A 27,753-nucleotide genomic window follows, 5' to 3' on the forward strand; every position below is an offset into this window, starting at 1 on the left:
CTCATCAAGGGTATTGGCTACCCCATGGAGTGCCTTTGTAGGAATTACAAAAGGTCCCTCCTCCGTAGGGAGAGAAGGTTCAGCTGGGTTAGGGACTTGGGGTCTTTATTATGAAAATTAGAAAAAGGCACACTTCCCCAGGTGCAGCAGCTCTACACTGTAGGGCAAGTAGAATGTGGGCTAGATTCCAGTGCCCACCTACCCGAAGATGAATGTCCTTGTGAAGCATGCTCTGCCCCTGGCAGTCCTTCTCAGCAAGCCTCCAGTGTCTCTAAGAGCCACAGAGCTACACACACTCCTGGAGTACTTCCCAGGCTGTTGCCAGCTCATTTTCTTTCCCACTTTGTCTCCACTCCAGGGCCTTTGGGTATTCAAGCTCCAAAGCCTATGCCCTATAGAAGCATGATGGAGTTAAGCATTGCCTTCACAAGCTCCCAGGGGTAGGAGTTACTGAGTCCCTAACTCTTTATGTCAAGAACTTGACCGGATCACTTTTCTCAAGGCTGAGAAGCATCTGCACACCTGGGCAACACTACCATTCACAAATGGGGTTTGCACCTGCCACCTCAGAGCATCCTCACAGTAAGACTGAGGCAGGTCTCCCTATTTACATAAAAGAAGCCATGCCCAGAGAAGCTAAGGACCTTGCCTAAGGTTTCACACGTTTAAGTGGTAGAGCCAGGAACTGAGCCCGGGTCTAGCTGTCAGTCTTTCCCTCCACCACTACTGAGGAACAAAGCTGCTGACCTCACAGCCTTGTCAAAGCTTTGCTGCAGTTGTTGCTCCCCCTCTCTATTCACAGAGCCCCTGGTTCTCTCCTTCCGCTCAGTGACCAGCCCTCAAGCCCAGAGGAAAGAGTCATTGTCTTACTCTGATTTCACGCGTGGGAGTTTGAGGGGTGCCGACAGAGCTATGTCAAAGCCCAGCTGTTTTGACCTCTTTGCTGCAAGAAGGGCCCCTGGGGAGTCCAGAGGTCCAAAGTGGGGGCTGACCCTTGTGGGTCAGAGGCCAGGAAAGGGGTCAATGAGCAGCTATTTCCTTTCCTGTCCATATGGGGGTTGAAACAGTGGCCATCAGTATAGAGAACTAGTGCTTGAGTGAGGGCAGGCCAAGGTCCATAGAATAGCCACAGGAAAATTTAGCAAATCAGGTTGAAAGAAACAGATGCCCTGACCACCCTCTGTGGTGCCAAGGTGGGGAGGGGGTAAACCCAGCTGATAGGTTACAGGCTCCTTCCACCAAAGCATTTCTGCCTGTATCTGTGTTACAGGTGTGTGAGCCTTCACTTGAGAAAGGGGTTCGTTTCTTACAAAAAAAAAAAAAAAAAAAAAAAAAGAAAGAAAGAAAGAAAGAGGAGACTCACTGGCTTAATCTTCTGGTTCCCAAAGTGCGGTCCCTGGACCAGCAGCATCTGCATTACTTGGAATTTGTTAGAAATGCAAATTCTCAAGCCTCATCCTAAACTTACTGAAATTCTGGGGGTGCGGGCCCAACAACGTGTGTTCTAGTAAGCCGTCTACATGACACTGAGGCTCGCTGAAGCTTGAGAACGGCTGACCTGGTCCAGGTGCGTAGGAAACGGAGTCCTAGTTGTGGGTCAGGGGCAGGCTCTGAAAATAATGCGCCTCCCAGTCTCGGAACTCTGGGCGTTTGCGGGCAGCACCTGCACAAGCCCCATCTCCTTCCCCTTCTGCCTCCCCTCCCAGGCACCATGCTGCTGCTCCTGCTGGGCCTGCTGGGCCCTGCCGCCTGCTGGGCCCTGGGGCCCGCGGCGGCGGGCTCGACGGAGCTGCGCTCGGCCTTCTCGGCGGCACGCACCACCCCCCTGGAGGGCACATCGGAGATGGCGGTGACCTTCGACAAGGTGTACGTGAACATCGGCGGCGACTTCGATGCGGCCACGGGCCAGTTCCGTTGCCGCGTGCCCGGCGCCTACTTCTTCTCCTTCACGGCTGGCAAGGCCCCGCACAAGAGCCTGTCGGTGATGCTGGTGCGCAACCGCGACGAGGTGCAGGCGCTGGCCTTCGACGAGCAGCGGCGGCCCGGCGCGCGGCGCGCCGCCAGCCAGAGCGCCATGCTGCAGCTCGACTACGGCGACACGGTGTGGCTGCGGCTGCACGGCGCCCCGCAGTACGCGCTCGGCGCCCCCGGCGCCACCTTCAGCGGCTACCTGGTGTACGCCGACGCCGACGCGCCTGCGCGCGGGCCGCCCGCGCCCCCCGAGCCGCGCTCGGCCTTCTCGGCGGCGCGCACGCGCAGCCTGGTGGGCTCCGACGCGGGCCCGGGGCCGCGGCACCGGCCGCTCGCCTTCGACACGGAGCTCGTCAACATCGGCGGCGACTTCGACGCGGCGGCCGGCGTGTTCCGCTGCCGCCTGCCGGGCGCCTACTTCTTCTCCTTCACGCTGGGCAAGCTGCCGCGCAAGACGCTGTCGGTGAAGCTGATGAAGAACCGCGACGAGGTGCAGGCCATGATTTACGACGACGGCGCGTCGCGGCGCCGCGAGATGCAGAGCCAGAGCGTGATGCTGGCGCTGCGGCGCGGCGACGCCGTCTGGCTGCTCAGCCACGACCACGACGGCTACGGCGCCTACAGCAACCACGGCAAGTACATCACCTTCTCCGGCTTCCTGGTGTACCCCGACCTCGCGCCTGCCGGCCAGCCGGGCCTCGGGCCCCCGGAGCTCTGAGCCCCGCCCGGGGAGACGAGCCCCGGGGCGGCCCGGGGCGTGCATGCGGAGCCGGGCCGCGGCCCGAGCGCCCCGCCGGCGCGAGCATGACGGCCCATCCCGTGCGGCTGACTCTGCCAATAAAGTGGGCCTGCGCCGGCGCCTGTCCACCTGGGGTCCTGCGCTCTGTCTTCGAGACGACGCTGTGGTCTCTGGCGGGGCGGGAAGGCACGGACTACTGCAGACTGGGGTGGGGGGCGGAGGGCCGAGGGCAGGATCTGGTCAGCCCCTGGGTGGGCGAGGAGATGGGAATGTGATTGAACGGAACCGACTCGCCCAACCCCTTCAGGGACTCCCTTTCACGTTCCTTTCCAGTCAGTCCCTCTACCTCCTTCTCACAGACCTACGACGTCACTTGGGTGCAGCTGGTTCTTTCTTGTGACAAGGGACCACACCCTGCTCCCTTTCTGGGGAGTATGGGATTCAAGAAAACAGAACGTTCCTCCTCCTAGCAGGGTTATGGGGGATGAGCGGTTGATACCGGGTTGCCCCACCTCCTGCCCTCCCAGGACAGGGAGGGTGATTCGCCCAGGGCAGGGGTTAAACAACTTACTTGGGCATAAAAAGACACAGGCTGCAGGCCAGAACAGAACATTTTATGGGACAGCTACACAGAATCAGGACTACATCAGCCAGGCTCAGCTTGTCTCAGTCCCCTCGCAGCCTCTCTTCCCCCTCCGAGGTGTTCATCTGAGCCTTGTTGAGATGGACCAAAACACCTGCTCCCCCACCCCCTCCACCCCGCACTCCCACACCTCCACCCCCGCACCCTCCGCCAAGGAAAGGTAATGTTCTTCCACCTGCTTACCTCCTCCAACAGACCAAACTAAAAATGTTCAGTCTATTCTAGTCTAGACGGGGAACATGGGGCACAGGGACTCCAGAGCACTGGTTGGGATTTAAAAGGGGTATGAAAGTTAGACCTGGGTGGTGCACATTCACAAGGTCCCCATAGATTCTGCAAGACGTGTCCCAGACTGCCAGGGTAGGAGTTGGAGCATCTGACTTGGCCTTCCTTGGGGCAGCTTTCTTTTCAGCATCTCTTGAACATCTCAACCCTGACCCCCAACACACACCTGCAAGTCCTGCTTTTAGCTCTGTGCCTGATGCCTGAGACACAGGTTTTTAGCCTCCCAGGGCTCAAGGAAGAAAATGGGGTAGGGGTAAACCGGGTTCCAGGGTACAATCCAAGCCCAGAGACCTGAACACAGTGGGAAGGACCACGTGCCAGATGGAAGCCACTGCCCAGGATGGGTCTGGCTTGGGCTACGGGTTGGCGGGCAGTGGTGGGTTGGTAGGTGAAAGGGGAGGGTCAGGGAAAGAGGTCAAGGATCAAGGCCCAGGGCCCCAAAGATGGGGGCTTCCCCTGGGGGCAGAAGCCCTTGCACAGGTCCCAGAGTGTTTCCTGTGCTAGCAGGGCCAAGACCTGGGCCCAGCGACCCCTCTCCTCAGCCTCACTAGCCTCATGGAGCCGGTAGACACAGGACAAGCCTGTGAGAAGCAGATGTTCAAAGTCCCAAGGGCTAAGAGGAGGCCCTTTCCGCAGGTCCTGGAACTGCCGCAGCCGCTGCTTAGCACCCTCCAAGTCACTGGGCACGTGGTGCTGCAGGAGGAGCCTGAGTCGGCGGCCTGGGCGTGTGGATGCCAGTTCCTCATCCTGGATGTGCAGCTGCCCCATGACATCCAGCTCCAGCCCAGCCCAGAGTAGCTGCAAGGGGAGCCATGTAAGGGGTGGGCTGGGGTCTGGGGGGCAGGGCAGGGAGCAAGAGTGGGCCGGGTGGGGGGGAGCATAAGCAGGCAATAGGACCCATGCTGGGTTGCCCCCCACCCCCCTGCCCAGCAGGCCTAGCTTGAGACATCCCCCTTCCCAACCCTGAGCTTAGGGACCTCTGGACACTCCCTCCCCCATATCCCAGGCTGGAGGAAAGACCTCAAACATCACTTCCGGGGCCTCTGGCTCCTGCAGGCCACCTCCCACGCTGGCGCTGTCCATGGGCTGCCCTGGGGCAGCAGAAAGGAGTCAGGCCCCTGCCAAGCTCCACCCTGAATATCCCAGCCTCCCAGAGGTGCCCCTTAGCTATTTGGTAGAGATGCCTAGAGGTTCTTCTATCTACAAAAGCAGGAAGACCATCCCATGTCCCCCTTCCCTTAAACACATGCGCGCGCACACACACACACACACACACACACATTGACATTCACCCTCCCAGGCATAGGTCTTGTGATCCCCAAATCATCATCCCAAACCCAGATACCACCTTGGCAAATGTCCAGGACTCCTCCTTCAACTTCTACAGTTCCCTTGGCAAAGAACTCCCGACCACTGGGTCACAAGACACTTCACTTCCCCTCCCTATAATCATCTGGGACAATGTGACCTAAGACAGTGCCAGTGACTCTCCCCAAGGGTCGAGGACCCCTTTAGGAGGAAATCTGCTCCTTCCTTGCCCCTCAGTAGTGATCATGCGGAAGGCAGGGAAGCCAGGCAAGGCAGGTTGTCTGCTGCAGCTTCCTTCATCTCACACTCTGGTGTGCTGCCCAGTCCTTAGAATGATGATCCTGAGCCCAGGGCAGGTCCAGAGGTCCTGTTTGCACATCTAGAATAAGGGCACCGCCCACCTCTGTCCAGGGCTGGTGTTGAGGGCACTTGGGACTACCTCCCTTCATTTGGACCTCTCTGGTTCCAGGGTGAGGGCCCAGACTATTAACCCCTGCTGCACAGGTTAATCTGCTACCGTGCCCACGGAGGATAGGCCCTGCTAGGTTCGGATAGAACCAACTTTAACTGCTGTCAGCAGGCAGCATTCCTTGGCTCCCATCCACCCCACCCTAAAGCCCCGTACCTGGATGGTGCTGGGTTGTAGTCACCCCAGGGAGAAGGCAAATGGCTACTATTAGCCAAGCCAGGAATTGCATGGTCCCAGCCATACCCCACCACGTCCTCTCAGTCTTCCTCTCCCCAGCTGCTCTCTGTTCCTGCATCCGCCCGTCACACAACACGACTCCAACTTTCCACTGCAGGCTGCTCAGGCGTTCCCTATTTTGTGTGTCAGTCTTCAGTGCTAAACAGGGAGGGGCTGGCTCTGACTTCCCAGGACCTTCCGTCCCGTGGAAATGTGGAATCTTAAGTTGCTGGCAGTAGGAGCCTGGCTCGGGCTTCTCAAGCCCTCAGCCTGTTCCGGTCCAGATAGGCGGGATGCTTGCTTACTAGAAAAACGGTGCCTGGTAGCAAACAGCTTTAGCTTGGTCCTCCCAAGAGGTAGGAAAGAGCCCAGGCGGTAACACTACCTTACTATCTGTCCTCACCCCCAAAATACCCTGTAGCTGAGCTCAGGCTCTAACACCCAGTCCAGCCCAACCCAGCCCAGCCTCCAGGGAGCTCCTCAGCAGCCAACAGCATCAGCTGCAAAGCTTGGTTCTGGAACTGCAGTGGTTCTCCAACTACATGGTGGGCTGGCTGGGTGGCCCCATGGACCAGCAGAGCTGAGCACTTCCACCTCAGGCACTCAGCCACTAGCCGTACAGACCCCAGGCTGGCTAGGGGAGAGTCCTGTCACCCAGAAGACAGATCTGCAGCTTCTGAGTATCTTTTGCGCCAGCCCTGGGACCTCCTTTGCTTGCTTACAACATTCTTAGCTCTGGCTGGAGTCTAGATTACCTTAGCCCAAACACGATGGGCTGTTAGATTGCAGAGAGCAGGATGTGGGGTTCAAGACTCAAAAATGAGCTTTGGCTCATGGAACCCTATGGATGTTTGGATGGGATGAGTGGGGGTTTCCCGGGTTCCACCCAGGCCCCTCGATCGTCAGGTGCCACCAGTCTGCAGTGACAAGGGGTTTTCTCCTGCAGTTGTTGAGGGCCCTCCAGCTTTCAGGAGACGCCAAGCCACACCCATCCTAAGCCCTGTGGACAGTGAGAACTTTCCATTTCAGCTCCAGAGTCCCTCTCTCAGAAGTACATCCAGGCCTGCAGGTCACCATGTCTGCAACTGTACCACTTAGTCCCATTAAAAGAGACTCCTGGGTTGGTATTCACTTTAAGGAAGAGAGGAAAAACTCTTGCTGAATCTCCCCTCTCCCAAGTCAAGCTTCACTTCTACCATTAAGCACACGAGAAGTGGTTATTCTAAGGACTTTATTTACAGGGATGCTCAGTTATAGATAAAGCGCTTTCTAGTGTCCACATGCCTTCCCTGGAGCTACTTGGTTTCAGGTTTCTTGTCTCCTGCTTCAAGCTTGAGACTCTCAGGGGGCTGGCGATAGGCAGGGAAAGCCTCCCATGGGCTGTTCAGGTCAAACTTGCGGAACTCCTGGGCCAACTCCACTGGCTCAGCCACCACCCTCTTCACCTCATCGTCATAGCGTAACTGCAGAAGAAAAAGACAGGCTTAAGCACTGAGGAAGACCTCGTTCAGAGCTACTGAGCCGCTAAGGAGCCTCCTTTTCCAAGGGCACAGGTGACTTCACCAACCGCATTACTTCTCTGTCCATGAGTGCGATCCCAGCCTCTGTCAGCAAGTGTCCACACACATGATTAGCGATCAAGTCACATCCCACCCTTAGTCCAAAATGGCCTGCTGTCACCCAGCCAGGCTCCCCTGCTCACCATGCCCACATAAACTCTGAGCTCCTTTTCCAGCACAAATGACTTTGCTTACCCATCCATCCTTATAAAGAAATGGTGAGCATCAACCCAGGATTAGGAAGCAAGTCAGTGGCTGAAAAGAGTGACCCTAAACTGGCAAGCACTCAAGTTCCGACCATGTGGCTTTTGGCATTATCACTCAAGATGCAAGGCAGTAAATTTGGGATTGCTTTTCTTGGTGGGAGGATCAGCTGGGTAAAGGTAAAGACAAACCCGTGGTGGGGTGAAGAGGCAACCAGATAAGGGAGACAGTGAAAACAAGGAGAGGGAAGTAGCCCTAACCAGAAGCAGCTGGAAAAGCAAATGGGCCCATGCAAAACACTGAGAAAACAGGCATTTCTGGGTACTGAGGAGAAAAGGTGGATGGCTACTACCTCAACATTTCTGAAAAGTTACTTTGCTACAAAATCACAAGTTTATGTATGCAACAGACCGTCTTCCTGCTCATGAACAACCTGTAGCACAAAGGTGGTAAAGCAAAGCACTGGAATTCTCCATAAGGCCTTTGTAGTCACATGTTAATGATCCTGCCTCTGAGCGTTCTTAAGGGCTAAACGTTTAGTGTCCTCCCTGTCAGCTGCCTTCTCAGAGGTCCAGGGCAGGGTAAAATGGTCCTTTGCTTTTAGATCTTGTGAACAGACGAAGTGTGTCCTCAAGGTTGCCTTGGTCATTAAAATGATCATTACGATAATGGCTAATGTCAACTGAGTATTTACAGGACACCAGGCTGTACGCATACGTCATTCAGCTCACCACAAATCTTATTAGTTAAGTACTACTGTTCCCATTTTGAAGCTGAAAAAATCGTCATAGAGAAATTAAGTAACAGGCCCCAGATTACAGAAGTGATGCTAGGATTTGAATCCAGAGCCTATGTTCTCCCTGCCCCGAGCCTATGCTCTTTGGCCCACCACAATACACAGACCATATTTCCTGCCATGCCCAGGATATCCCAGGTTCCCTGCCAGTCTTTCACTGAGGCTGCTGCCCCAGTTCCATGGTTCCTCCTACCTCAACGTAGCCAGACAGGGGAAAGTCTTTCCGGAAAGGATGTCCCTCAAAGCCATAGTCTGTCAAAATCCTTCTTAGGTCAGGGTGGTTAGCAAAGAAGACTCCAAACATGTCCCAGATCTAGGAAAAAAAGAGGCCCTCAGGCAACTAGTCCATCATGACCAACATAGGGCTGAGGATGCACTGTATACAAGAGTTTCAGCCAATTCTGCAACTCTGGCCTAGAGACAGGATCCACCACGTCCAGTAACTCACCTCCCTCTCATACCAGTTAGCTGCCTTAAACACAGAAACCGTGGACTCAATGGGTGTCAGCTCATCTGTGTAGGTCTTCACACGGATCCGAGAGTTGAAGCGCAGAGAAAGAAGGTTGTAAACAATCTAGGGAGAGCAAAAGGAGCTGGAAGACCAAGATGGCCACAGGGTCTAGGGTGGGAGTCCCTGAGTGAGAACATCAATAACAAGGATACAAGGTGGGTTAGGATTCTACCTGTAACGTGTCTTCTGTCCTAAAGCTCAAAAACCTCAAGATTCTCCTATATTTAGAACTACTTCTGAAGGCCTAAGCCACGCTATAGCTTAGCATGTCAGCATGCTTGTCGTTGCTCATGCTATTCCCTCTGTCTGGGATGACTCTGGACTCCCCTCTCCCAGCCCCAGTCCTTACTGGGCTAATTCCTGGTCTCTTGGTCATCCGTGAAGGTTCAGCACAAACACTCTTTCTTTCTTCAAAGCCTCCCAGACAGAAATGAGTGCCCCTCCTGTATTCTCCTATCATCTGACATCCCATGCATTACATGTTATCACAGTCAGCTCTTTATGTGTCCTTCTCCCTCACCAGAGTTGGGGGGACTCCTTGAAGGCAGATATTGGGTATTACTTCCCCTCTGATCCCAAGATCTGGCAAATAGATGATCAGGAAATATCAACAGCTAAATGTATTAAGAACATACCACGTGCTGGAAGTCTACTTGTACTATCTCATTTCATCCTTGCAACCACTCTATGAGGTAGGGACAATTTTATTCTTATTTTGAACATAAGAAATGTAAAGCTTAGGGGGACGCCTGGGTGGCTCAGTTGGTTGAGCAGCTGCCTTCGGCTCAGGTCATGATCCCAGCGTCCTGGGATCAAGTCCCACATCGGGCTCCTTGCTCGGCGGGGAGCCTGCTTCTCCCTCTGCCTCTGCCTACCGCTCTGTCTGCCTGTGCTCACTCGCTCTCTAACAAATAAATAAATTAAAAAAAAAAAAATTAAAAAAAAAAAAAAAAAGAAATGTAAAGCTTAGGGGTGCCTGGGTGGCTTGATAGGTTAAGCATCTGACTCTGGCTTGGGTCATGATCTCGGGGTCCTGGGATCAGGCTCCCCATTCAGCAGGGAGTCTGCTTCTCCCTCTGTCCCTAGCCTGTTTGTGCATGCGTGCTCTCTCTCAAAAAAATAAGTAACCTTAAAAAAGAAAGAAAGAAATCTTAAGCTTAGAAAAATTAAAATGGGGGCACCTGGGTGGCTCAGTGGGTTAAAGCCTCTGCCTTCAGCTCAGGTCATGATCTCAGAGTCCTGGGATCGAGCCCCACATCAGGCTCTCTGCTCTGCAGGGAGCCTGCTTCCTCCTCTCTCCCTCTGCCTGCCTCTCTACCTACTTGTGCTCTCTGTCTGCCAAATAAATAAATAAAAATCTTTAAAAAAAAAAAAAGGAAAAAGAAAAATTAAAATGTCTGAAGTTAAAAACGTAGCCTATTAGTGGCAGAGCTAGGACTCAAACTTGAGGTTTGCTTGATCTGCGGCCCTAGTTTAACTGCTGTGTTGTATTGTTTGACCTGAACTAAAACTAAGGAGGCCTGCGGATCCCATTGGTAGCTATTACTCTAGGACTTGTAGTCCCTCTTCTTTACCCACCAAATCTCAAATTTTCCAACTGACCTCAAAACGGTTCTGCCGAGTGGGGATGTCCACTGCTGTCAAGTCAGCCAAGGACTTGAATTGTGCATTGGTGTGATCCCTGAGGAAAGTCAGCACTGGGATGACTCCATCAGGATGGATACAGATCTCTAACTCATTGAAGCAAGACACCTGCAGACATGGAAAGGGAGAAAAGAAGGAACAAAGAGCTATTAAAAGAGCAGCTAACTTCAGCCGGAGTCTCCTGGTTTAGAACAGAGAAAGAAGACCAAGTGGCATAGAAGAGACTGGTTTCTTTGACACGAGGCTGCCTACTCCTACATGCCCTGAAAACATGGTTCTTTCTTGACCCATAACCAAACAACCATTGTGAATATTACCTGAACTTGCTGGACATACTTGGGCAGAATTTCAGCCACATACTCTCCAAATGCTGAGAGCTGCTTGTGGGCCACATCATCCCGTGGTCTGACAGTGGCTGGAAGGAGAAGGCATATTTAACAAAGGAATGGAGAAGGCAGCAGCCACCCCTGCATTCAGTCTCGGGCTCACAAGCAGTGTTGTCTCCCAGCAGGGCTCCCTGCAGAACCTTGAAGACGGGGAAGGTGGAGAATTCCTCTTCCAGGGAAAACTTTGGAAAAATGTCACCTCAGAATCTACAAAGACTCTTCTTATTACTGCAGTTGGGGTATTTGCCTCTTCTCAAAGCTATTCCCTGGTTCTTCCTTCTCAATGCCTGCATTCCTGCTAAAGCAGCATATTATCTCAACTCTTTTTTTGGGGGGGGGGATGATTTTATTTAGTTATTTGACAGACAGAGATCACAAGTAGGCAGAGAGAGAGGAGAAAGCAGGGTCCCCGTTGAGCACAGAGCCCGATGTGGGGCTCGATCCCAGGACCCAGAGACCATGACCTAAGCAGAGACTTTAACCCACTGAGCCACCCAGGTGCCCCTTATCTCAACTCTCTTACCAGACCAGGAACTCTTTAAGGGTGGGAACCAGAACTTTTGCTTCTTTGTATCTCCTTAGCACCTGGCTCACAGCAGGTTCTCAAGCTAAGAACTTCAGGGCTGAAGGGCCCTCGAAGACTATCTAGTCGAAAACTTTTTTGAGGGGGGTGCCTAGGTGGTTCAGTCGGTTCACCCTGTTCTCTCCCTCTCCTCCTTACTCATGCTCTCTCTCGCTGTGTTGCAATTTCTCTCTCAAATAAATAAAATCTTAAAAAAACAACAAAACTTTTCCCCCCACTGATAAGGAAACTGAGGTTCAAAAAGGAGGAAATGCCAGGTCTCCTGACTCTCTATCTGCTTATGTTGATTGTAATATATCTCCGTACACCCATTCATGCATCCCTCAATCACTGAGTACCCACACATCACGGTTGCACACACCATGGTTAAGTGCTCTCTGCTTTTGGCAGCAGGCAGGCCTGCTCTGCCACTCACTACTTCTGTGACTCTGGGAAAGTTACTTCTCTGAATTGTTTCCTAATCCACAGTAGGAGGATCACAATGCTATCTACCTCCTAAGATTGTTCTGAAGACTAAATAAAATGACTTGCTAAATCACTTAGCAAGCTGCCTAGCACACAAGTACTCAATGTGAGCTACTATCTTAACAGGGCTCTAAGACCCGAACGTTGTCTCCTGCTCTCAAAGAGCTGACAGTTTAATCAGAGAGAAAAGGAATCACGGAAACGGACAAGGGGTAATCAGGGCCATAACGGGGAGACATAAGAACACAGGGAGAGCCCGATTCTGCTCGCAGAATGAGACCCACTCCAGTGAGGTCTCCACAAGCAGAGATTTGACAGAGGACACAGGGAAGGGCATCCCAGGGCAAGGGCAAACACCTGACGAAAAGAATGAAGGGTCCCCCGTCTACAGTCCCGAGAAGGGCCCGGCCCGCACATACTCACGGCGCGTGTCGGCCGCGGTGCTTTCCCTCCTCACCGGCAGCAACAGCACCGAAGGTCGCCCGGCCCCTGCACCGGAAGATAAAAAGACACAAGCGCAAAGTGAGGTTTGATGGGCTCCCTTCGCTAAGCGCGCCTCCGCTCCCGCCCCGGGCCTCAGCCAGCTGCCCCCAGCTTACCCCTGGCCAGCGCCACGGACCCCACAAGGCCCCGCCACCAGCCCCTCGCCGCCGCCGCCGCCGCCGCCGCCGTCGCCGCTGCCGCCATGTTCCCCGATGTAACCAGGCAGCCAAGGCAAGACCCCAGGACACGGAGCCTCAAGGGCACGGACCGGAAGCGGAAGTGTGCGTCTGATTTTCTTCCGGGCAGACGCGGGGCGGAAAGCAGAGGTTCCGGATTCCGGGTTTAGGAATGAAAGGAGGGAAGGCAGGTGAGAAACCGAGGCAGGCAGGTGGGGAAACTGTGAGGTGAACGTGATCTTAGTTCGGTGTAGCAGAGGCTGGAGAGAAAGCGAGGACCCTAAAGAACCCGACGGGTGAGAGGAGGGGAAGGGGCGGGAGTTCTGGGTTCCACATTCCACTCTCCCCCTCCGCCCCCGCGCCCCCGGCTCCCGGAGCTAAGCTTTTGACGCGGGCCGGCGGGCGCCGGGAGGGGGCGTGGAGGGGTGTCGGGGGCGGTGGAGAGATGAACGGTTTCCCTAGCTACTGTTTCCTAGGCGACTCCAGGTGGCGCGGGGACACAGCTCCAGGCGTAGGGCCTACTAATACCCCGGGGCTAGGGAGGACTGGGCTTCGTCGCGTTCTGGGACGGAGTCTTGGGGAGTCTTTAGGGCGAGCAGGGAAGTGCAGGAGAGAAGCAGAAAAGAAAATGTGGGGCTAATTGATATCCCAGGGCAAGCCTCATTTTGGGAGGTCTGAACTCCATTTGCAGGGGAAGAGGGACCTTTGCCACAGGAAAGTGGGGGTCTATTTGTCGGGTTCTGCTGCCCAGAACGTCACAAGTTTTGTGCCCAATAGTCATTTGGTTAGTAAGGCTTTTTTCCAGGCTTAAGATCATAAGCTTTCGCCAGCGCCTGGCTTTCACATGTCGGCCGAAATACCAAGGTTTTGTTACATCATGGAAAGGAATATTCTGTTTTCTTAGGGAAACACCGAAAATAGGAAATTTTACTGATTTCATTAGGGCTGGAGTGCCACTACAGGAGAATGAACTCAGTTTTGGTTAGAGGAGAGCTTCCGAGATGTCATTAGGACTAAGGCCAATCTCCACCCACTTTGCTGTCTCTTTTGCCTTCTCCCTCCCTGAATTGAGCAGTTGGATTCATAGACTGTGGATTCCCCATTACTCATGGTGGTGTTGCTTTGCAGACAGCTGGCAGAGAGAGAAGTTGGCTATCATGGAATCACCAGAGGAGCCTGGAGCATCCATGGATGAAAACTACTTTGTGAACTACACTTTTAAAGATAGGTCACACTCTGGCCGTGTGGCTCAGGGCATCATGAAACTGTGTCTGGAGGAAGAGCTCTTTGCTGATGTCACCATCTCAGTGGAAGGCCGGGAGTTTCAGCTCCACCGGCTGGTCCTCTCAGCTCAGAGCTGCTTTTTCCGGTCCATGTTCACTTCGAACCTGAAGGAGGCTCACAACCGAGTGATTGTACTGCAGGATGTCAGCGAATCGGTTTTCCAGCTCCTGGTTGATTATATCTACCACGGGACTGTGAAACTTCGAGCTGAAGAACTACAGGAAATTTATGAGGTGTCAGACATGTATCAGCTGACATCTCTCTTTGAGGAATGTTCTCGGTTTTTGGCCCGCACAGTGCAGGTGGGGAACTGCCTTCAGGTGATGTGGCTGGCAGATAGGCACAGTGATCCTGAGCTCTACACTGCTGCCAAACACTGTGCCAAGGCCCACCTGGCCCAGCTGCAGAGCACAGAGGAATTTCTCCACCTGCCCCACCATCTACTCACTGATATCATCTCAGGTAAGTTGAGGTAGAGGGGCACATCATACTCAGCTAGTTGGGTATGACGTTTAGTGGAGATTCTAGTTCAGGAGAAAGGAATCTTCAGGCTTTCTGCTATTAATTTACATTTTTATTCCTGGTAGGAATTTAGATCCCTTAGATATTGAGGTGAGATTTGAGCTGCTGTCGTAGGCAGTCCTTTCCAGAGGAAGAACCCTGGAAAAGAAAAGCAGTACTTTGTGATACACAGTTAATCCTTGAACAGTGTGGGGATAAGGATTGCGACCTCTGCATGGTCAAAATCCGCGTATAATTTTGACTCCCCTCAAACTTCACAAATCCCCACTATTGATCGGAAGCATTATCAATAACATAAGAAATCAATATATGTTGTATGTATTATGTACTGTGTTCTTACAATAAAACTAGAAAAAAATGTTATTCGGAAAATCATAAGGAAGAGAAAATACATTTGCAATACTGTACTGCATTTATTGAAAAAAAATCATCCGCATATAAGCATACCCACACATTTCAAACGCGTGTTTTTTAAGGGTCAACTATATACAAGTATTGAATTAAAAAAAAAAAAAAAGCAGTGCTTATCCCCAAAAGGTAGTGAGGAGCTGTTTTGTATATAAATGTTCTCATCTATCCTGCACTTTCCCTGTACCTATGAGACTGGTTACCTAAGTATATTGATGATGAGTTAAGATGTTTACATAACAGGGGTGCCTGGGTGGCTCAGATGGTTGGGCCTCTGCCTTTGGCTCAGGTCATGATCCCAGGATCCTGGGATCCAGCCCCACATCGGGCTCCTGCCTGGCGGGAAGCCTGCTTGCCTCTCCCACTCCCCCTGCTTGTGTTCCTGCTCTCGCTGTCTGTCTTTCTTTCTGTCAAATAAATACATAAAATCTTAAAAAAAAAAAAAGATGGGGCCCCTGGGTGGCTCAGTCATTAAGTGTCTGCCTTCGGCTCAGGTCATGATCCCGGGGTCTTGGGATCGAGTTCCACATCAGGCTCCCTGCTCAGCGGAAAGCCTGCTTCTCTGTCTCCCACTCCCCCTACTTGTTTTCCCTCTCTTGCTGTGTCTCTCTGTCAAATAAATAAACAAAATCTTAAAGAAAAAAAAAGATATCTACATAACAGACATTTTAAGTGTAGAGCCAACTTTAGCTAACAATCCTGACCCTGGGGGCACCTGGGTGGGTTGATTGATGAGCTTTGTTCTCACGGATTCAGCTCAGGTCCTGGTCTTGGTGCAGTAAGATCAAGCCTCATGTGGGGCTCTGCACTCAGCAAAGAGTCAGTCTGCTTGAGATCCTCTCTCCCTCTCCCTTTGCCCCTCCCCCCTTACCCCCCACCCCGCGCTCGTGCATGCTCTCTCAAATAAATCTTTTTTTAAAAGATTTTATTTTAGAGAGAGAGTGCATATGTGAGGGTGCAAATGGGAAGGAGCAGAGGGGGAGGGAGAGGGAGAAAGAATCTGAAGCAGACTCTGCACTAAGCAGAGAGCCCCATGTGGGACTCGATCTCACGACCATTAGGTCATGACCTGAACCAAAACCAAGAGTCAGATGCTAAACCAACTGAGCCACCCAGGCGCCCAGTAAATAAATCTTTAAAAAACAAACAAAAACAATCCTGACTGTGCAAGTGAGGTATGCAATTTAGGTTTATTTCTTACACACACACACACACACACACACACACACACACTGATAGTCCAACAAAGTGATTCACGCTGGCTCTAAATTTCCCTTTTGGATTATTGGATTGCCATTGACCGTGTCTTTCCTTTGACTCTCACAGATGGAGTTCCATGTTCCCAGAACCCAACAGAGGCAATAGAAGCCTGGATCAATTTCAATAAAGAAGAAAGAGAGGCCTTTGCAGAGTCACTCAGAACTAGCTTGAAGGTAAGGCAGATTTCTCTGTAGGGTTGGGACACCATAATATCTATGCATTCCAGCTATTAATCTGGCCTCTTTGATAGCTGGTGAATGAGTCATCTCTGGCTTAAAGTTAAGCACTGGGGAGGAGGATGTCTGCATGAGCCCAGAAACCACCCGCCTCTGAGCTCCACAAAGTTCTTTGAGAGAACTACTTTCACCATTGCATTATCCTAAGCACCTTTTTTCTAAAGCACTCGCTTGGAATGAGAACACATTCTCTGCCCCAGCATAAAATGTCTGAAAGAGAGTGACTGGAGGACATCAGGATGACACACAGTAACTTGAGGGTAGTAGGTTAGAGCAGGATTCACGTGTGTGGTCCAGAACCTTAAGGGTAGGTGTCTCAGCTGAGCCTTAGCCTAGAACTGATAGATGTCATCTATGATTTTAATTTTGCCAATAGGAGATCGGGGAGAATGTGCACATTTACCTGATCGGCAAAGAGTCATCTCGTACCCACTCGTTGGCTGTGTCCTTACACTGTGCAGAAGATGACTCCATCAGTGTAAGTGGCCAAAACAGCTTGTGCCACCAGATCACTGCAGCCTGTAAGCATGGTGGAGACTTATACGTGGTGGGAGGGTCCATCCCACGGCGCATGTGGAAGTGCAACAATGCCACTGTGGACTGGGAGTGGTGTGCGCCTCTGCCCCGGGACCGGCTCCAGCACACCCTGGTGTCTGTGCCTGGGAAAGATGCTATCTATTCACTGGGTGGCAAGACACTGCAGGATACCCTCTCCAATGCAGTTATCTATTATCGGGTAGGTGATAACGTCTGGACAGAGACAACCCAGCTAGAGGTGGCTGTGTCAGGGGCTGCTGGTGCCAACCTTAATGGGATCATCTACTTACTGGGTGGGGAGGAGAATGACCTGGACTTCTTTACCAAACCTTCCCGACTCATCCAGTGCTTTGACACAGAGACAGACAAATGCCATGTGAAGCCCTATGTTCTGCCCTTCGCAGGTCGCATGCACGCAGCTGTGCATAAGGATCTAGTGTTCATCGTGGCTGAAGGGGACTCCCTGGTGTGCTACAATCCCCTGCTAGACAGCTTTACCCGGCTTTGCCTTCCTGAGGCCTGGAGCTCTGCCCCATCCCTCTGGAAGATCGCCAGCTGTAACGGAAGCATCTATGTTTTTCGGGACCGATATAAAAAGGGGGATGCTAACACCTACAAGCTTGACCCTGCCACATCAGCTGTAACTGTCACCAGAGGCATTAAGGTGCTACTAACTAATTTGCAGTTTGTGTTGGCCTAAGGCTGTGGGGGGAAGAGCAGCTGACTTTTACCCTCCCGTTTTCCAGCACCTATCCATCCAAATTCAAAGTCCTTGGGGCCCTGATCAGAGTACTATGTTATTTTTTTGGCACATGTTAGAAAGGGCAGCACGTCAGTCTTTCCTGAACCTATAGGGGTGTTCCATTTGGGGCTTTTTAGACTGCTGTTGCTCAGGTGGCTGCTCCAAGAGTAGGCCAATCTGTCCTATACTGTCCCCTGGTAATCCTGTGCCTCCCTGCAGATGGCTGCAAGTAAGCCATTTCTCAGACCATAGGCACAGCCGCCTCTCGTTCCCTGATCAATGTTAAGTAGAAGCACCGCTGATCCCAGGACAAAAGGAAAGATGCCCCCATCTTCCTTTTTTCCATAACCTGCAAAGTGGCTAATTGGTAATTTTCCCACAAAGAATTAAGTGTTTAGAGTTTTTCTTCAGGCTTTGGTTGGAAGAATGGTCTAAGCTGAAGGTGTCCTTCACCAGCAAGCGCCAACTCTAGAATTCAGGACACTACATCTCGTGTTTTCTCTCCTCTCTCTCAGGAAATCAACATTTTGGGATTTTGTTTGGTTGGTTTTTTTTTTTTTTTTTTTAAGATTTTAAAAATTTCTTTGACAGAGAGAGACAGAGAGGGAACACAAGCAGGAGGAGTAGGAGAGGGAGAAGCAGGCTTCCCGTTGAGCAGGGAGCTGGATGTGGGGCTTGATCCCAGGACCTGGAGATCATGACCCGAGCTGAAGGCAGACACTTAACTGAGCCACCCAGGCGCCCCTGGGGTTCTTCTTTTTTTCCTCAATATACATGCTACTTATTTTTTTCCCTTAGACTGTATTGTTTCAGAGGTACAGGTCTGTGATTCATCAATCTTACACAATACCCAGTTCTCACCACAACACATACCCTCCCCACTGTCCATCACCCAGTAACCTCATTCCCCGACCCCCACCCCTCCAGCAACCCTGCTTGTTTCCTAAGATTAAGAGTCTTTTATGGTTTGTCTCCCTCTCTGGTGTCATCTTGTTTCATTTTTTCCTCTCTTCCCCTATGGTCCTCTGCTTTGTTTCTTAAATTCTGCCTATCAGTGAGGTCATATAATGGTCTTTCTCTGATTGACTTATTTCACTTAGCAGAATACCCTCTAGTTCCATCCATGTCTTTGCAAATGGCAAGATTTCAGGGGTTTTTCATGGCTATGTAATATTCCACTGTATGTATATATATGTGTGTGTGTGTGTATATATATATCCCATATTATCTTTATCCATTCATTTGTCGATGGACATCTGGGCTCTTTCCATAGTTTGGCTATTGTGGACATTAATGCTATAAACATTGGGGTGCAGTGCCCCTTCAAATCACTACATTGGTATCTTTGGGATAAATACCCAGTGAGTACTTTGGGTTTTTTGCTCTTGTTTTTGTTTTCAAGATTTCTTTTTATTTATGAGAGAGAGAGAGAGAGAGAGAACGAGTAGGGGAGGGGCAGAGGGAAAAGCAGACTCCCAACCAAGCAGGGAGCCCAGTGTAGGACTTGATCCCAGGACTTGGGATCATGACCTGAGCTGAAGACAGATGCTCAACCGACTGAGCCACCCAGGCGCCTAACACTTTGGTTTTATTTTTTATTTACTCCAAGGAGTAAGCCAGAAAGAAATAGTATTATTTCTGATTAATAGCAGAAACTTTTTTCAAATTTAAGTATATAAGGTCTTTACTCTTTTAAAAGCCCTAAGGTAAGCCAAGAGCTAGGAACTGTTCATACAAATAAAAGTTTTGGAAGGGATATGTGTGTGTGTTTTGAATTCTGAAGGAGTGACTTCCTAAGGTAAAGAGATTACATACCCGCCACAGGTACAGGACTGGATCCTGTACTTCCTTTTCTACATACAGGATCACTGCTCCAAAAGGGGAGGAGAACCCATGGGGCCAGTGAATTGGGGTCTGACAACTGAGCTGAGTATTTCTCCTCCCTTTTCCCAGTGTTAAATGTTTCTGAGTTGTGCTAAATATCACTAGCCAGAGTGTTAGATACACAATAGATTTCTTTGACCCTATTTGAGAAAACAAGGACCCTCGTCCCATATCCCCATAACCAGTGAATTGAAGCCACACTAAATCTCTCTAGACACACAACAGTGTTACGTCAGGAAAGTGAAACAAGACAAAGGGAGCAAAATTATCCATTACTTAGCACACTTCTGCTACATCAAGTCTGGGCTTAAGTCCCCTTGGTCCTGTTAAAATTATTTGATTCTGTAGCAAGCAGGGTTGTCTTGAGTTCTTTCTAATCTGTATATTTCACGTCTGTGATGTATGACCAGTCTTATCCTTTGCTGCCCCTGCAGTAATCTCCTTGTGGAACTCTTTGAGAACTTCCAACTGGCCAGATCTGATGTGGATGTGTGACCGGATCTTGGTGATGGCTCTTACAGCCTCCTCTGGACTCCAGTTGTACACCTGAAGTACAGGATTGGGAAATCAGAGAAAGAAAGGAGCAGGTGTTAAGGTGTCCTTGACCTAATAACAGGTGCTAATGGACTCTCAGAATTTCATTATTTTAAAAACTTCATTTTGAGGGGGATTTAAAAAACATGTCCCAAATGTTATAAATGGGGGGGGGTATTATAACCCCCTCAGTCAACCAATCCCACAATACTTTGCAATAGGCTGAGGGAACAAGTCAATCTACCTAATTCTTGCTCTGCCAAACCGTGGAAAAGCAAGGTTGAACACCCAAAGCTGAGATCCTAATTCAAGCCTGCATGGGCCTATTAGATGTCCTCTGGGAGCTGGGCTGTTGGTTGTGAGTTTCCTGGAGAGAGTATATGGTAGATGTTTTTATCCAACTTGCCACCACGGCTAGGAAAACAGCACTTTTTAGCTTTAAGTAGGAGGGTTATTTCTGTGTCATCAGGTTTAGAACTCAATAAAACTGAGAAACTACAGATTTCAAGCCCAGCTGGGTCAATTCTCACTAAATCCCAACTATCCTCCTGAGCACCCATTTCCTGTAAATGGAGTCCTAATGATCAAAGCTTTAATACTGTTAAATCACATACTTTCCAGTCCACAGTAACTCAAAGCCAGGCCTGTTATCTCTACATTTCCTTTTTCCTTAAACTATCCACATAACTTAGTAAAATGCTCTACAGGGGCCAGACAGGTAACAAAAATGAGTCAAGTTGGGAGTTGTGTAACAGGGCGTAAGGGACTACAGAGTATTTGCTTATAAATATTCTTAAAAGCCTCACAACTGCCGTTCATAAAGTATAGACAAAATTTCATTGGATCCTCTATTCCTAGAAACTAAAATCTGGAACTTTATTCTGAAATACTTTAAGAAATCTTGAGTCCTACAGAGCTGTAAGTGACTAGCACTATTATCTACAGTACTAGATTTTCTGACATGCTATTTATAAGAAGTGCTTTTATTTTAGCCTTTTTCTGGTGTTAAAATCCTTTGCAACTTCATTTTTTGAGTACCTGTTGTAGGTAGGTCAATGCTTGACATACTTTCTCATTCAAGCTTCATGACACATTTAGTTTGAGGATCAGAGAGGGGAGCCACTTTTGCCTAAGGTCACGCAGCTGTTAGGTGGCAAAGCCAGAGGTAAGCCTATCTGCAAGCTTCAAGTGCTTTCCACCTCCCAATAGTCTGAAACTGGGGACATGGCTCCTGCCACCAAGGCCTTCTAACAGACCATGTTACTCAAGTTCTAGAAATATGCTGTAAATAGACCAGTCCAGAAAGACCTTTCCTACCTGAATCAGATATGCTGCCACCATAGTGGCACTTCTAGAGCGCCCAGCCTTACAATGCACATAGACAGACTGGCCCAGTGCCTGGTACTTGAGAGCAAACTGGACTCCTTTCTGGAGGTTAGCCAAGGTTGGAACTCCAGTCATGTCTACTGTGCTAAGCCGCAGCTGCTCGACTCCTACGTTCCTCCATTCCTGGAACCAGGTCCGCCAGCATAAAAGAGAATGAAAAAAGCCCGACATGAGTGGTATGAATACAGGCTACCAAGAGACAACAAAACAACAAGGAAGCTTAGGGTTTACTACAATGTGAATATACTGTTTACTATTTTCTAAACAAGGAACTTCTTACAGAGATGTCTTTAAAATGGCTGACCTGGGGCACCTAAGTGGCTCAGTGATTAAGCATCTGTCTTTGGCTCAGGTCATGATCCCAGAGTCCTGGGATTGAGCCCCACATTGGGCTTCCTGCTCTGTGGGAGCCTGCTTCTCCCTCTCCCTACCACTCCCCCTGCCTGTACACTCTCTCTGTGTCAAATGAATAAATAAAATCTTAAAAAAAAAAAAAAGGCTGACCTGCATGGTTGGTCTTTCATCAAACAACAGCTATGCTACTGAGTTAGAATTGTGTTCAAGATTTAAAATGTTCTTGGAGCACCTGGGTGGCTCAGTCGTTAAGCATCTGCCTTCAGCTCAGGTCATGATCCCAGGATCCTGGGATCGAGCCCCACATCAGGCTCCCTGCTCAGCGGGAAGCCTGCTTCTCTCTCTCCCACTCCCCCTGCTTGTGTTCCCTCTCTCGCTGTCTCTATCAAATAAATAAATAAGATCTTAAAAAAAAAAAGATTTAAAATGTTCTTAAAGTACCCTTTGGGTATTTAAATCTTTAGCTGCATAATATTAGCGGTATAAAATTCATCTACAAAAGTTGTGTAACTGTTTTTGCATAATCTTGGCACCCGTGCAGTGACCGAACTGCAGGGTTGGACTACTATATTTTGCAAGAGCTTTTTATTTCTCTGTAAGTCTCTTCTTTGCCACATTTTTTTGAGAGAGTACATGCTAGAAAGTAGAGTTACCATTTTTAAATTCAAACAACACGCCTACCTTTGTTAGTACATTATCACTTTAGAAAAAAAGAATAAGCAATAGATGAAATAAGGCCTCTGGCGTATCAAGCAATTTTTTTTCCTTAAGACTCCAGATAAGGTGGTACCTGGCTGACCCTGCGACTTCTGATCTGGTTCTAAGTTCAAGTCCCACCTTGGGCTTAGATTACTTAAAAAGTAAAATCTTAGGGATAAAAAAAAAAGACTCCAAATAGGCTCCAGCTAATCTGTTAAGCTGTTTAGTTGGAACCAAAGACTTTATGACTGAGTGAAGGTCAATATTTTATACTGCTCATGAAATTAACAAAAAACAGCAGGTTTGCAGCATGGGACTTTGTTTCAATTATGCCAGAAATACCTAGGGAGTATGCTAAATACTCGATTCCTGGACCCCACCCTAAAGTTCCTAAGTCAGAATTTCTAGGGGGTTGTACCTCGAAATCAGCTATTTTAACAAGACTGCTAGATAATATTTATGCTTATTAAAATGTGAGAACCACTGCCATGGAGATTTCTCTAGGCTAGTTGGGTAATATCGCTGCATCGAACAGGTGTCAATGTCTCAGACCCAAAGACTTTTTGTGACTCTTACACCACAGGACTGATCACACTAAAGAACATTTAACATTTTGGCTAATAATTCCTGAGGCCTTGTAGCAAAGTACTCTGGGCAGTGAACTGTTACCCATTTCTTAAAAATGTATGTCATCACTAATGAATATATTTTAAACTTTTTTTTTTAGATTTTATTTATTTATTTGACAGAGATCACAGGTAAGCAGAGAGGCAGGCAGAGAGAGGGGGAAGCAGGCTCCCCACTGAGCAGAGAGCCCCATGTGGGGCTGGATCCCAGGACCCTGAGATCATGACCTGAGCTGAAAGGCAGAGGCTTAACCCACTGAGCCACCCAGGCATCCCATTAATGAATATATTTTAAATATGAGTCCATTTCTAAGGTTACAAAAAAAAAAACCTATGGGTTGAAATAATAGTATCTTCATCAGGTTGTATCAGTAAACAAGGAAGATAATTGTGTAGTGCTAATATATGTCAACATGATAAAGACAGGGCAACATCGTTGTTTATTTATTTGATGTGGGGAAGGGAGGGAGACAGACAATCTTAAGCAGGCTTCACACCCAAAAAGGAGCCAGAGGTGGGGCTGATTTAAAGACCCTAAGACCATGACCTGAGCCAAAATCAAGAGTCCCATGCTTAACCCAGTGAGCCACCCGGGCGTCGCAGGACAACGTCTTTATATAAAGATAGTGCGAAGTCTAATAACCATGGTGGAGAGTTCCACAAACAGGCATTGAAACTTAACGAAAATTATGTTTTAGGTCTGAACTCTGTTATGACAATACTTTGGAGTTCCACTTTATCGTTAACATATGAATAAAAATTCCCTCAAATTAATGCCAAATGAAGCCTATGCAATTTTTCAGGGGGTGGTTTTATGATAAATTACTCTTGGGGACTCGGGGGTGGCTTTTCTTCTTAGAGTTTATAGGGTCTTCATCTTGAATGCCTGAGGCAATGCTTGATGTATTGCTCAGTAAGTGTTGAATGAATGAAATCAAGCCATAGAAAAATTGCCTTTCGATTTGGTTACTGACTCGAGTTACGGAAATTAAGAATACATTTGTGCACAAAGGAGCAGGCAGACTTTGTCAATGCTACTTTTAAATGCCTTTCACATCGGTTTCTCTTTCATAATTAGTTTCTACCTCCAGCGAAGCCATTTAAGTTTAGAGGGCGGACCCTCCTCCTGAAGAGGCGGAAAAAGCCTGGGGGCACGTGTCTCTGGGGCAGGGTCACCCTCAGCTCCCACTCCACCAACTTCGCCCACCCCGCTCCCCCAGGCCCAGCCAGGGTGGCGGGCCGGCTGGCGCGCTCCCAGCCCCTCACCTTTGAGGAGTTACACAGGAACCGCGTCTCATACGCCTCGTTCATGGTGATGACCCCGCGCACGTTCTCGTCCTGTACCAGCTGCCGAGGCAAAGAGGTGCTCAGACAGGGCCGCTGAGGAGCGGGCGGCGCTCGCCGGCTCCCCGTCCCGCCTCTGCCCGGCCTCCCGGCCCGGCTCCCCCGCCGCGGCTCACCCGGCGCGTCATGCTCCGCAGGGGCAGCGCCCCCAGCAGCACCGTGGGGTCAATGCGGTGGTACCACTCGCGGTGCGCCCGGCCCGGCACTTTCCCACGGAACACGGTGTACAACAGCGTCGGGTAGAAGAGCACCCGGGCCAGGCCGGCCTCCAGGAGCGCGCCGGCCGCCATCCCGCCCCAGCCCGCCTGGCGCAGCCGCGACCTGCCCACGCCTAGGCTCGAGGTCGGCGGCCGCGAGGGGAGCCCTGAGGGCGACGGGGACGGGGGCGGCGAGTCGTCTACCGCCTCCCGCGAAGGCGACGCGGTCGGCGTGGGCCTCTCGGGCGCGGAGACTCCGGGCCCGGCCTCCGGGCGCCCGGCGGGAGAGCCAGGCCCCCCCCCGCCTGCCTCCATTGCTCCGGAGGAGGGGCCGCCGGCCTGTGGGAGGGACCAGGGATTCCTGGGCGCGCGAGGCCTGCGACTCCACCACGTGTGAGACAGGGACCCCTGCCCGTGGCCGGCGGCCTCCCTTCCAAGGGAGGGGACTGGGACCCCAGGTGAGGGGGCGTTCTGACCCCGCAGGGGAACCGGCCCCGGGCCGAGGAAGAGCGGGCCCTGGCCAGAGGGAGGGGGCTGCGACCCCAGGTGAGGGTGTGACCCCACCAAAAGAGCAGCCAAGGAAGAGACTCTGCGGTCGGGGCAGCACTGAAGGGGAGAGTTGAAGAAGGGGCTTTAAGCTTTTAGCCGGGTCGGGGGTGGGGGCTACTATCTCGGCGGAGAGGGTTGGAGGGGCGCCTGGGCTGATAAGGCCCTCCCCCCACCCTCCCATCCGCCAGAACTCCTTGCTCCCTCCTCCTGCCCAAACCCTAGTATATGTGTGTGTGTGTGTATAAAGAAAAAATATATAAATATAATATCTAACAATTATGAAAATATATTGAAGTATTGTGATAAGCTTAAATGTAAAAATCACACCCTACAGAGAGGTAAGAGGAATGGTTGTGATGCCGCTTATTTACATTTAAGTGGAAAATGGTTCTGGTGCTATTTTAAAAAGGTTTATTTTCTTGTAGAAGTAATACATACCGGGGCGCCTGGGTGGCTCAGTGGGTTAAAGCCTCTGCCTTCGGCTCAGGTCATGATCCCAGGGTCCTGGGATCGAGCCCCACATCGGGCTCTCTGCTCCGTGGAGAGCCTGCTTCCTCCTCTCTCTCCCTGCCTGCCTCTCTTGCCTACTTGTAATCTGTCTGTCAAATAAATAAATAAAATCTTTAAAAAAAAAAAAAAAAAAAAAAAAAAAAAAAAAAAAAAAAAAAAAAGAAGTAATACATACCTGGGGTGCCCAGCTGGCTCAGTGGGTGGAGCGTGCAACTCTTGATCTCCGGGTTGTGAGTTCAAGCTCCACATGGGGGTTAGAGTTTACTTAAGAAAACAAGAAAAAAGTCATACGTATTCATACCAATTGGAAAATACAGTAAAGTAGAATTTAATTATCCATAATCTTACCACCTCAGATGCATTTGTTTTTTCCTCTAATTTCCTTTGTGTACCACTAGAAAACTTTTGTAACAGCTTTGTTGAGATGTAACTTACCCAGTCGTCCTATACCATCATTTATTTACCCATTCTTCTGTGATGGAAATTTACGTTGGGTTTTTTTTTTTTAACTAAGTGGTTTCAGCTTTTTTTTTTTCCTTAAACAAGGAGTTCAGTAGCTTTTTTGGTTTTTTGTTTTTTAAAACAAGGAATTGTGGACTCCTGGGTGGCTCTGTCAGTTAAGCATCTGCCTTCTGCTCAGGTCATGATTCCAGTGTCCTAAAATTGAGACCCGTGTTGGTCTCCCTGCTCAGTGGGGAGCCTGCTTCTCCCTGTCCCACTCCCTCTCCCTCTGCCTCTCTCTCATGAATAAATAAATAATCTAAACAAAGAAATAAAAAAAACAAGGAGTTGGGGTGCCTGAGTGGCTCAGTCAGTTGAGCATTTGCCTTTGGCTCTGGTCATGATCTGAGGGTCCTGGGATCAGGACCACATCGGGCTCCCTTCTCAGCGGGGAGTCTGCTTCTCCCTCTCCTTCTGCCTCCTCCCTCATGCTCTGTCTCTTTCTCTTAAAAAATAAGTAAAAACCTTTGGGGCGCCTGGGTGGCTCAGTGGGTTGAGGCCTCTGCCTTCGGCTCAGGGTCCTGGGATCGAGCCCCGCATCGAGCCCTGCATCGGGCTCTCTGCTCGGCGGGGAGCCTGCTTCCCACCCACCCCTCGCCTGCCTCTCTGCCTACTTGTGATCTCTCTCTCTCTGTCAAATAAATAAATAAAATCTTTTTTAAAAAAATAAAAACTTTTTAAAATTTTATTTTATTTATTTGACAGAGAGAGACACAGCAAGAGAGAGAACTACAAGCAGGAGGAGTGGGAGAGGGAGAAGCAGGCTTCCTGCTGAGTAGGGAGCCTGATGCGGGGCTCTATCCCAGGACCCTGGCATCATGACCTGAGTTGAAGGCAGACACTTAATGACTGAGCCACCTAGGCGCCCCAATAGATAAAATAGTTTTTAAAAATTAAAAAATAAACAAGGAGTTTAGTGTGTTTTTTGTTTAGTTTTTTTTTTAATTTCAGCTTTTTATTTATTTATTTATTTATTTATTTTTAGATTTTATTTATTTAACAGAGAGAAAGATCACAAGTAGGCAGAGAGACAGTCAGAGAGAGAGAGAGGGAATGAAGCTCCCTGCTGAGCAGAGGGCCCTATGTGGGGCTCAATCCCAGGACCCTGAGATCATGACCTGAGCCAAAGGCAGAGGCTTAACCCACTGAGCCACCCAGGTGCCCCTCAGCTTTTTAAAAAAAAAAGATTTTGTTTATTTATTTGTCAGAGACAGAGAGAGAGAGAGCGAGCAAGCGAGCACAGGCAGACAGAGTGGTAGAGGGAGAAGCAGGCTCCCTGCGGAGCAAGGAGCCAGATGAGGGACTCCATCCCAGGACGCTGGGATCATGACCTGAGCCGAAGGCAGCCACTTAACCCACTGAGTCACCCAGGCATCCCGTTAATTTCAGCTTTTATGCAGACATTTTATTGTCACTCCCTCTACCCTGGTTTTGCTTTGTAGTTTCTCATTATAATAGTAACATGTTTATAAAAAATGCAAACACTTAAAAATGATATATAAAAAGTGAGCGTTTCCAGTACTGGAGATAATTGTTTCAGTTAGATGTATGTTCCCCCAGGGATTTTGGTTTTTTCTTTTTAGAGACTAACTGTCCACCGAAATTCTTTATCCACTTCTCTTACAATATCTGAGCTGTCATATGCTCAGTGTCCCTTGCAGTAAGAGGGGATACAGGACTCAGTCGCCTCCAATGGAATGTGAGAGGAAGTGATGTGTGTGCCAGCATCAAGACCAACGGGC

The 27,753-nt window shown here is 49.9% G+C and overlaps 5 protein-coding genes across 7 annotated transcripts; 2 read left to right on the plus strand and 3 right to left on the minus strand.

The window, feature by feature from the left end:
- Positions 1-1,711: 1,711 nt before the first annotated feature.
- On the plus strand, positions 1,712-2,689 carry C1QTNF4 (C1q and TNF related 4; the record flags this gene model as incomplete). The annotated part of the gene is made up of 1 exon (XM_080817743.1): positions 1,712-2,689. The coding sequence occupies one exon, from the start codon at positions 1,712-1,714 to the stop codon at positions 2,687-2,689; it is 978 nt and encodes a 325-aa protein (XP_080673869.1).
- A 615-nt stretch (positions 2,690-3,304) lies between these two features.
- On the minus strand, positions 3,305-5,707 carry FAM180B (family with sequence similarity 180 member B). The gene is made up of 3 exons (XM_080815329.1): positions 5,572-5,707; positions 4,659-4,729; positions 3,305-4,436 (listed from the first exon to the last, which is right to left on the minus strand). Exons 1-3 carry the CDS (start codon positions 5,654-5,656, stop codon positions 4,041-4,043), a joined length of 552 nt encoding a protein of 183 aa, XP_080671455.1. The 5' UTR covers positions 5,657-5,707; the 3' UTR covers positions 3,305-4,040.
- Positions 5,708-6,845: 1,138 nt separating this feature from the next.
- Positions 6,846-13,538, minus strand: NDUFS3 (NADH:ubiquinone oxidoreductase core subunit S3). Its single transcript, XM_080815784.1, has 7 exons — positions 12,379-13,538; positions 12,203-12,268; positions 10,663-10,760; positions 10,304-10,453; positions 8,639-8,764; positions 8,384-8,503; positions 6,846-7,094 (listed from the first exon to the last, which is right to left on the minus strand). The coding sequence occupies exons 1-7, from the start codon at positions 12,464-12,466 to the stop codon at positions 6,927-6,929; spliced, it is 816 nt and encodes a 271-aa protein (XP_080671910.1). The 5' UTR covers positions 12,467-13,538; the 3' UTR covers positions 6,846-6,926.
- KBTBD4 (kelch repeat and BTB domain containing 4) lies at positions 12,567-19,182 on the plus strand. 3 transcript variants are annotated; one of them, XM_080815780.1, is made up of 4 exons: positions 12,567-12,734; positions 13,567-14,184; positions 15,979-16,085; positions 16,525-19,182. In XM_080815780.1, the coding sequence occupies exons 2-4, from the start codon at positions 13,596-13,598 to the stop codon at positions 17,383-17,385; spliced, it is 1,557 nt and encodes a 518-aa protein (XP_080671906.1). In that variant the 5' UTR covers positions 12,567-12,734; positions 13,567-13,595; the 3' UTR covers positions 17,386-19,182. The 3 variants fall into 3 exon arrangements, with proteins under 3 accessions (XP_080671906.1, XP_080671908.1, XP_080671907.1); XM_080815782.1 differs by having other exon boundaries at positions 12,568-12,629; XM_080815781.1 differs by having other exon boundaries at positions 12,585-12,734; positions 13,571-14,184.
- Positions 19,183-19,520: 338 nt separating this feature from the next.
- Positions 19,521-24,778, minus strand: PTPMT1 (protein tyrosine phosphatase mitochondrial 1). Its single transcript, XM_080815783.1, has 4 exons — positions 24,371-24,778; positions 24,177-24,257; positions 21,163-21,354; positions 19,521-19,857 (listed from the first exon to the last, which is right to left on the minus strand). The coding sequence occupies exons 1-4, from the start codon at positions 24,764-24,766 to the stop codon at positions 19,699-19,701; spliced, it is 828 nt and encodes a 275-aa protein (XP_080671909.1). The 5' UTR covers positions 24,767-24,778; the 3' UTR covers positions 19,521-19,698.
- Positions 24,779-27,753: the final 2,975 nt, after the last annotated feature.

The sequence above is a fragment of the Martes martes genome (genome assembly GCF_963455335.1).
Source record: "Martes martes genome assembly, chromosome: 10".
In the NCBI taxonomy this organism is placed as follows: Eukaryota; Metazoa; Chordata; class Mammalia; order Carnivora; family Mustelidae; genus Martes; species Martes martes.

Bases quoted from the DNA above. Each gene is read 5' to 3' on its own strand.
- FAM180B (XM_080815329.1), bottom strand. From the start codon at position 5,656: ATGGCTGGGACCATGCAATTCCTGGCTTGGCTAATAGTAGCCATTTGC. The intron at 4,730-5,571 runs GTACGGGGCTTT...CTGCTGCCCCAG, and splicing joins TACAACCCAGCACCATCCAG to GGCAGCCCATGGACAGCGCC. The intron at 4,437-4,658 runs GTCTTTCCTCCA...CTCCCCTTGCAG, and splicing joins CCCCGGAAGTGATGTTTGAG to CTACTCTGGGCTGGGCTGGA.
- NDUFS3 (XM_080815784.1), bottom strand. From the start codon at position 12,466: ATGGCGGCAGCGGCGACGGCGGCGGCGGCGGCGGCGGCGGCGAGGGGC. The intron at 8,504-8,638 runs GTGAGTTACTGG...TTTTTTTCCTAG, and splicing joins CTAACTGGTATGAGAGGGAG to ATCTGGGACATGTTTGGAGT. The intron at 7,095-8,383 runs GTAGGAGGAACC...TTTCTTCTGCAG, and splicing joins CCCTGTCTGGCTACGTTGAG to TTACGCTATGACGATGAGGT.
- KBTBD4 (XM_080815782.1), top strand. The intron at 14,185-15,978 runs GTAAGTTGAGGT...TGACTCTCACAG, and splicing joins ACTCACTGATATCATCTCAG to ATGGAGTTCCATGTTCCCAG. The intron at 16,086-16,524 runs GTAAGGCAGATT...TTTTGCCAATAG, and splicing joins CACTCAGAACTAGCTTGAAG to GAGATCGGGGAGAATGTGCA.
- PTPMT1 (XM_080815783.1), bottom strand. From the start codon at position 24,766: ATGGAGGCAGGCGGGGGGGGGCCTGGCTCTCCCGCCGGGCGCCCGGAG. The intron at 21,355-24,176 runs GTGAGGGGCTGG...ACCTGGTTCCAG, and splicing joins TCCTGTGTAACTCCTCAAAG to GAATGGAGGAACGTAGGAGT. The intron at 19,858-21,162 runs GTAGGAAAGGTC...CCTGTACTTCAG, and splicing joins TGGCAGCATATCTGATTCAG to GTGTACAACTGGAGTCCAGA.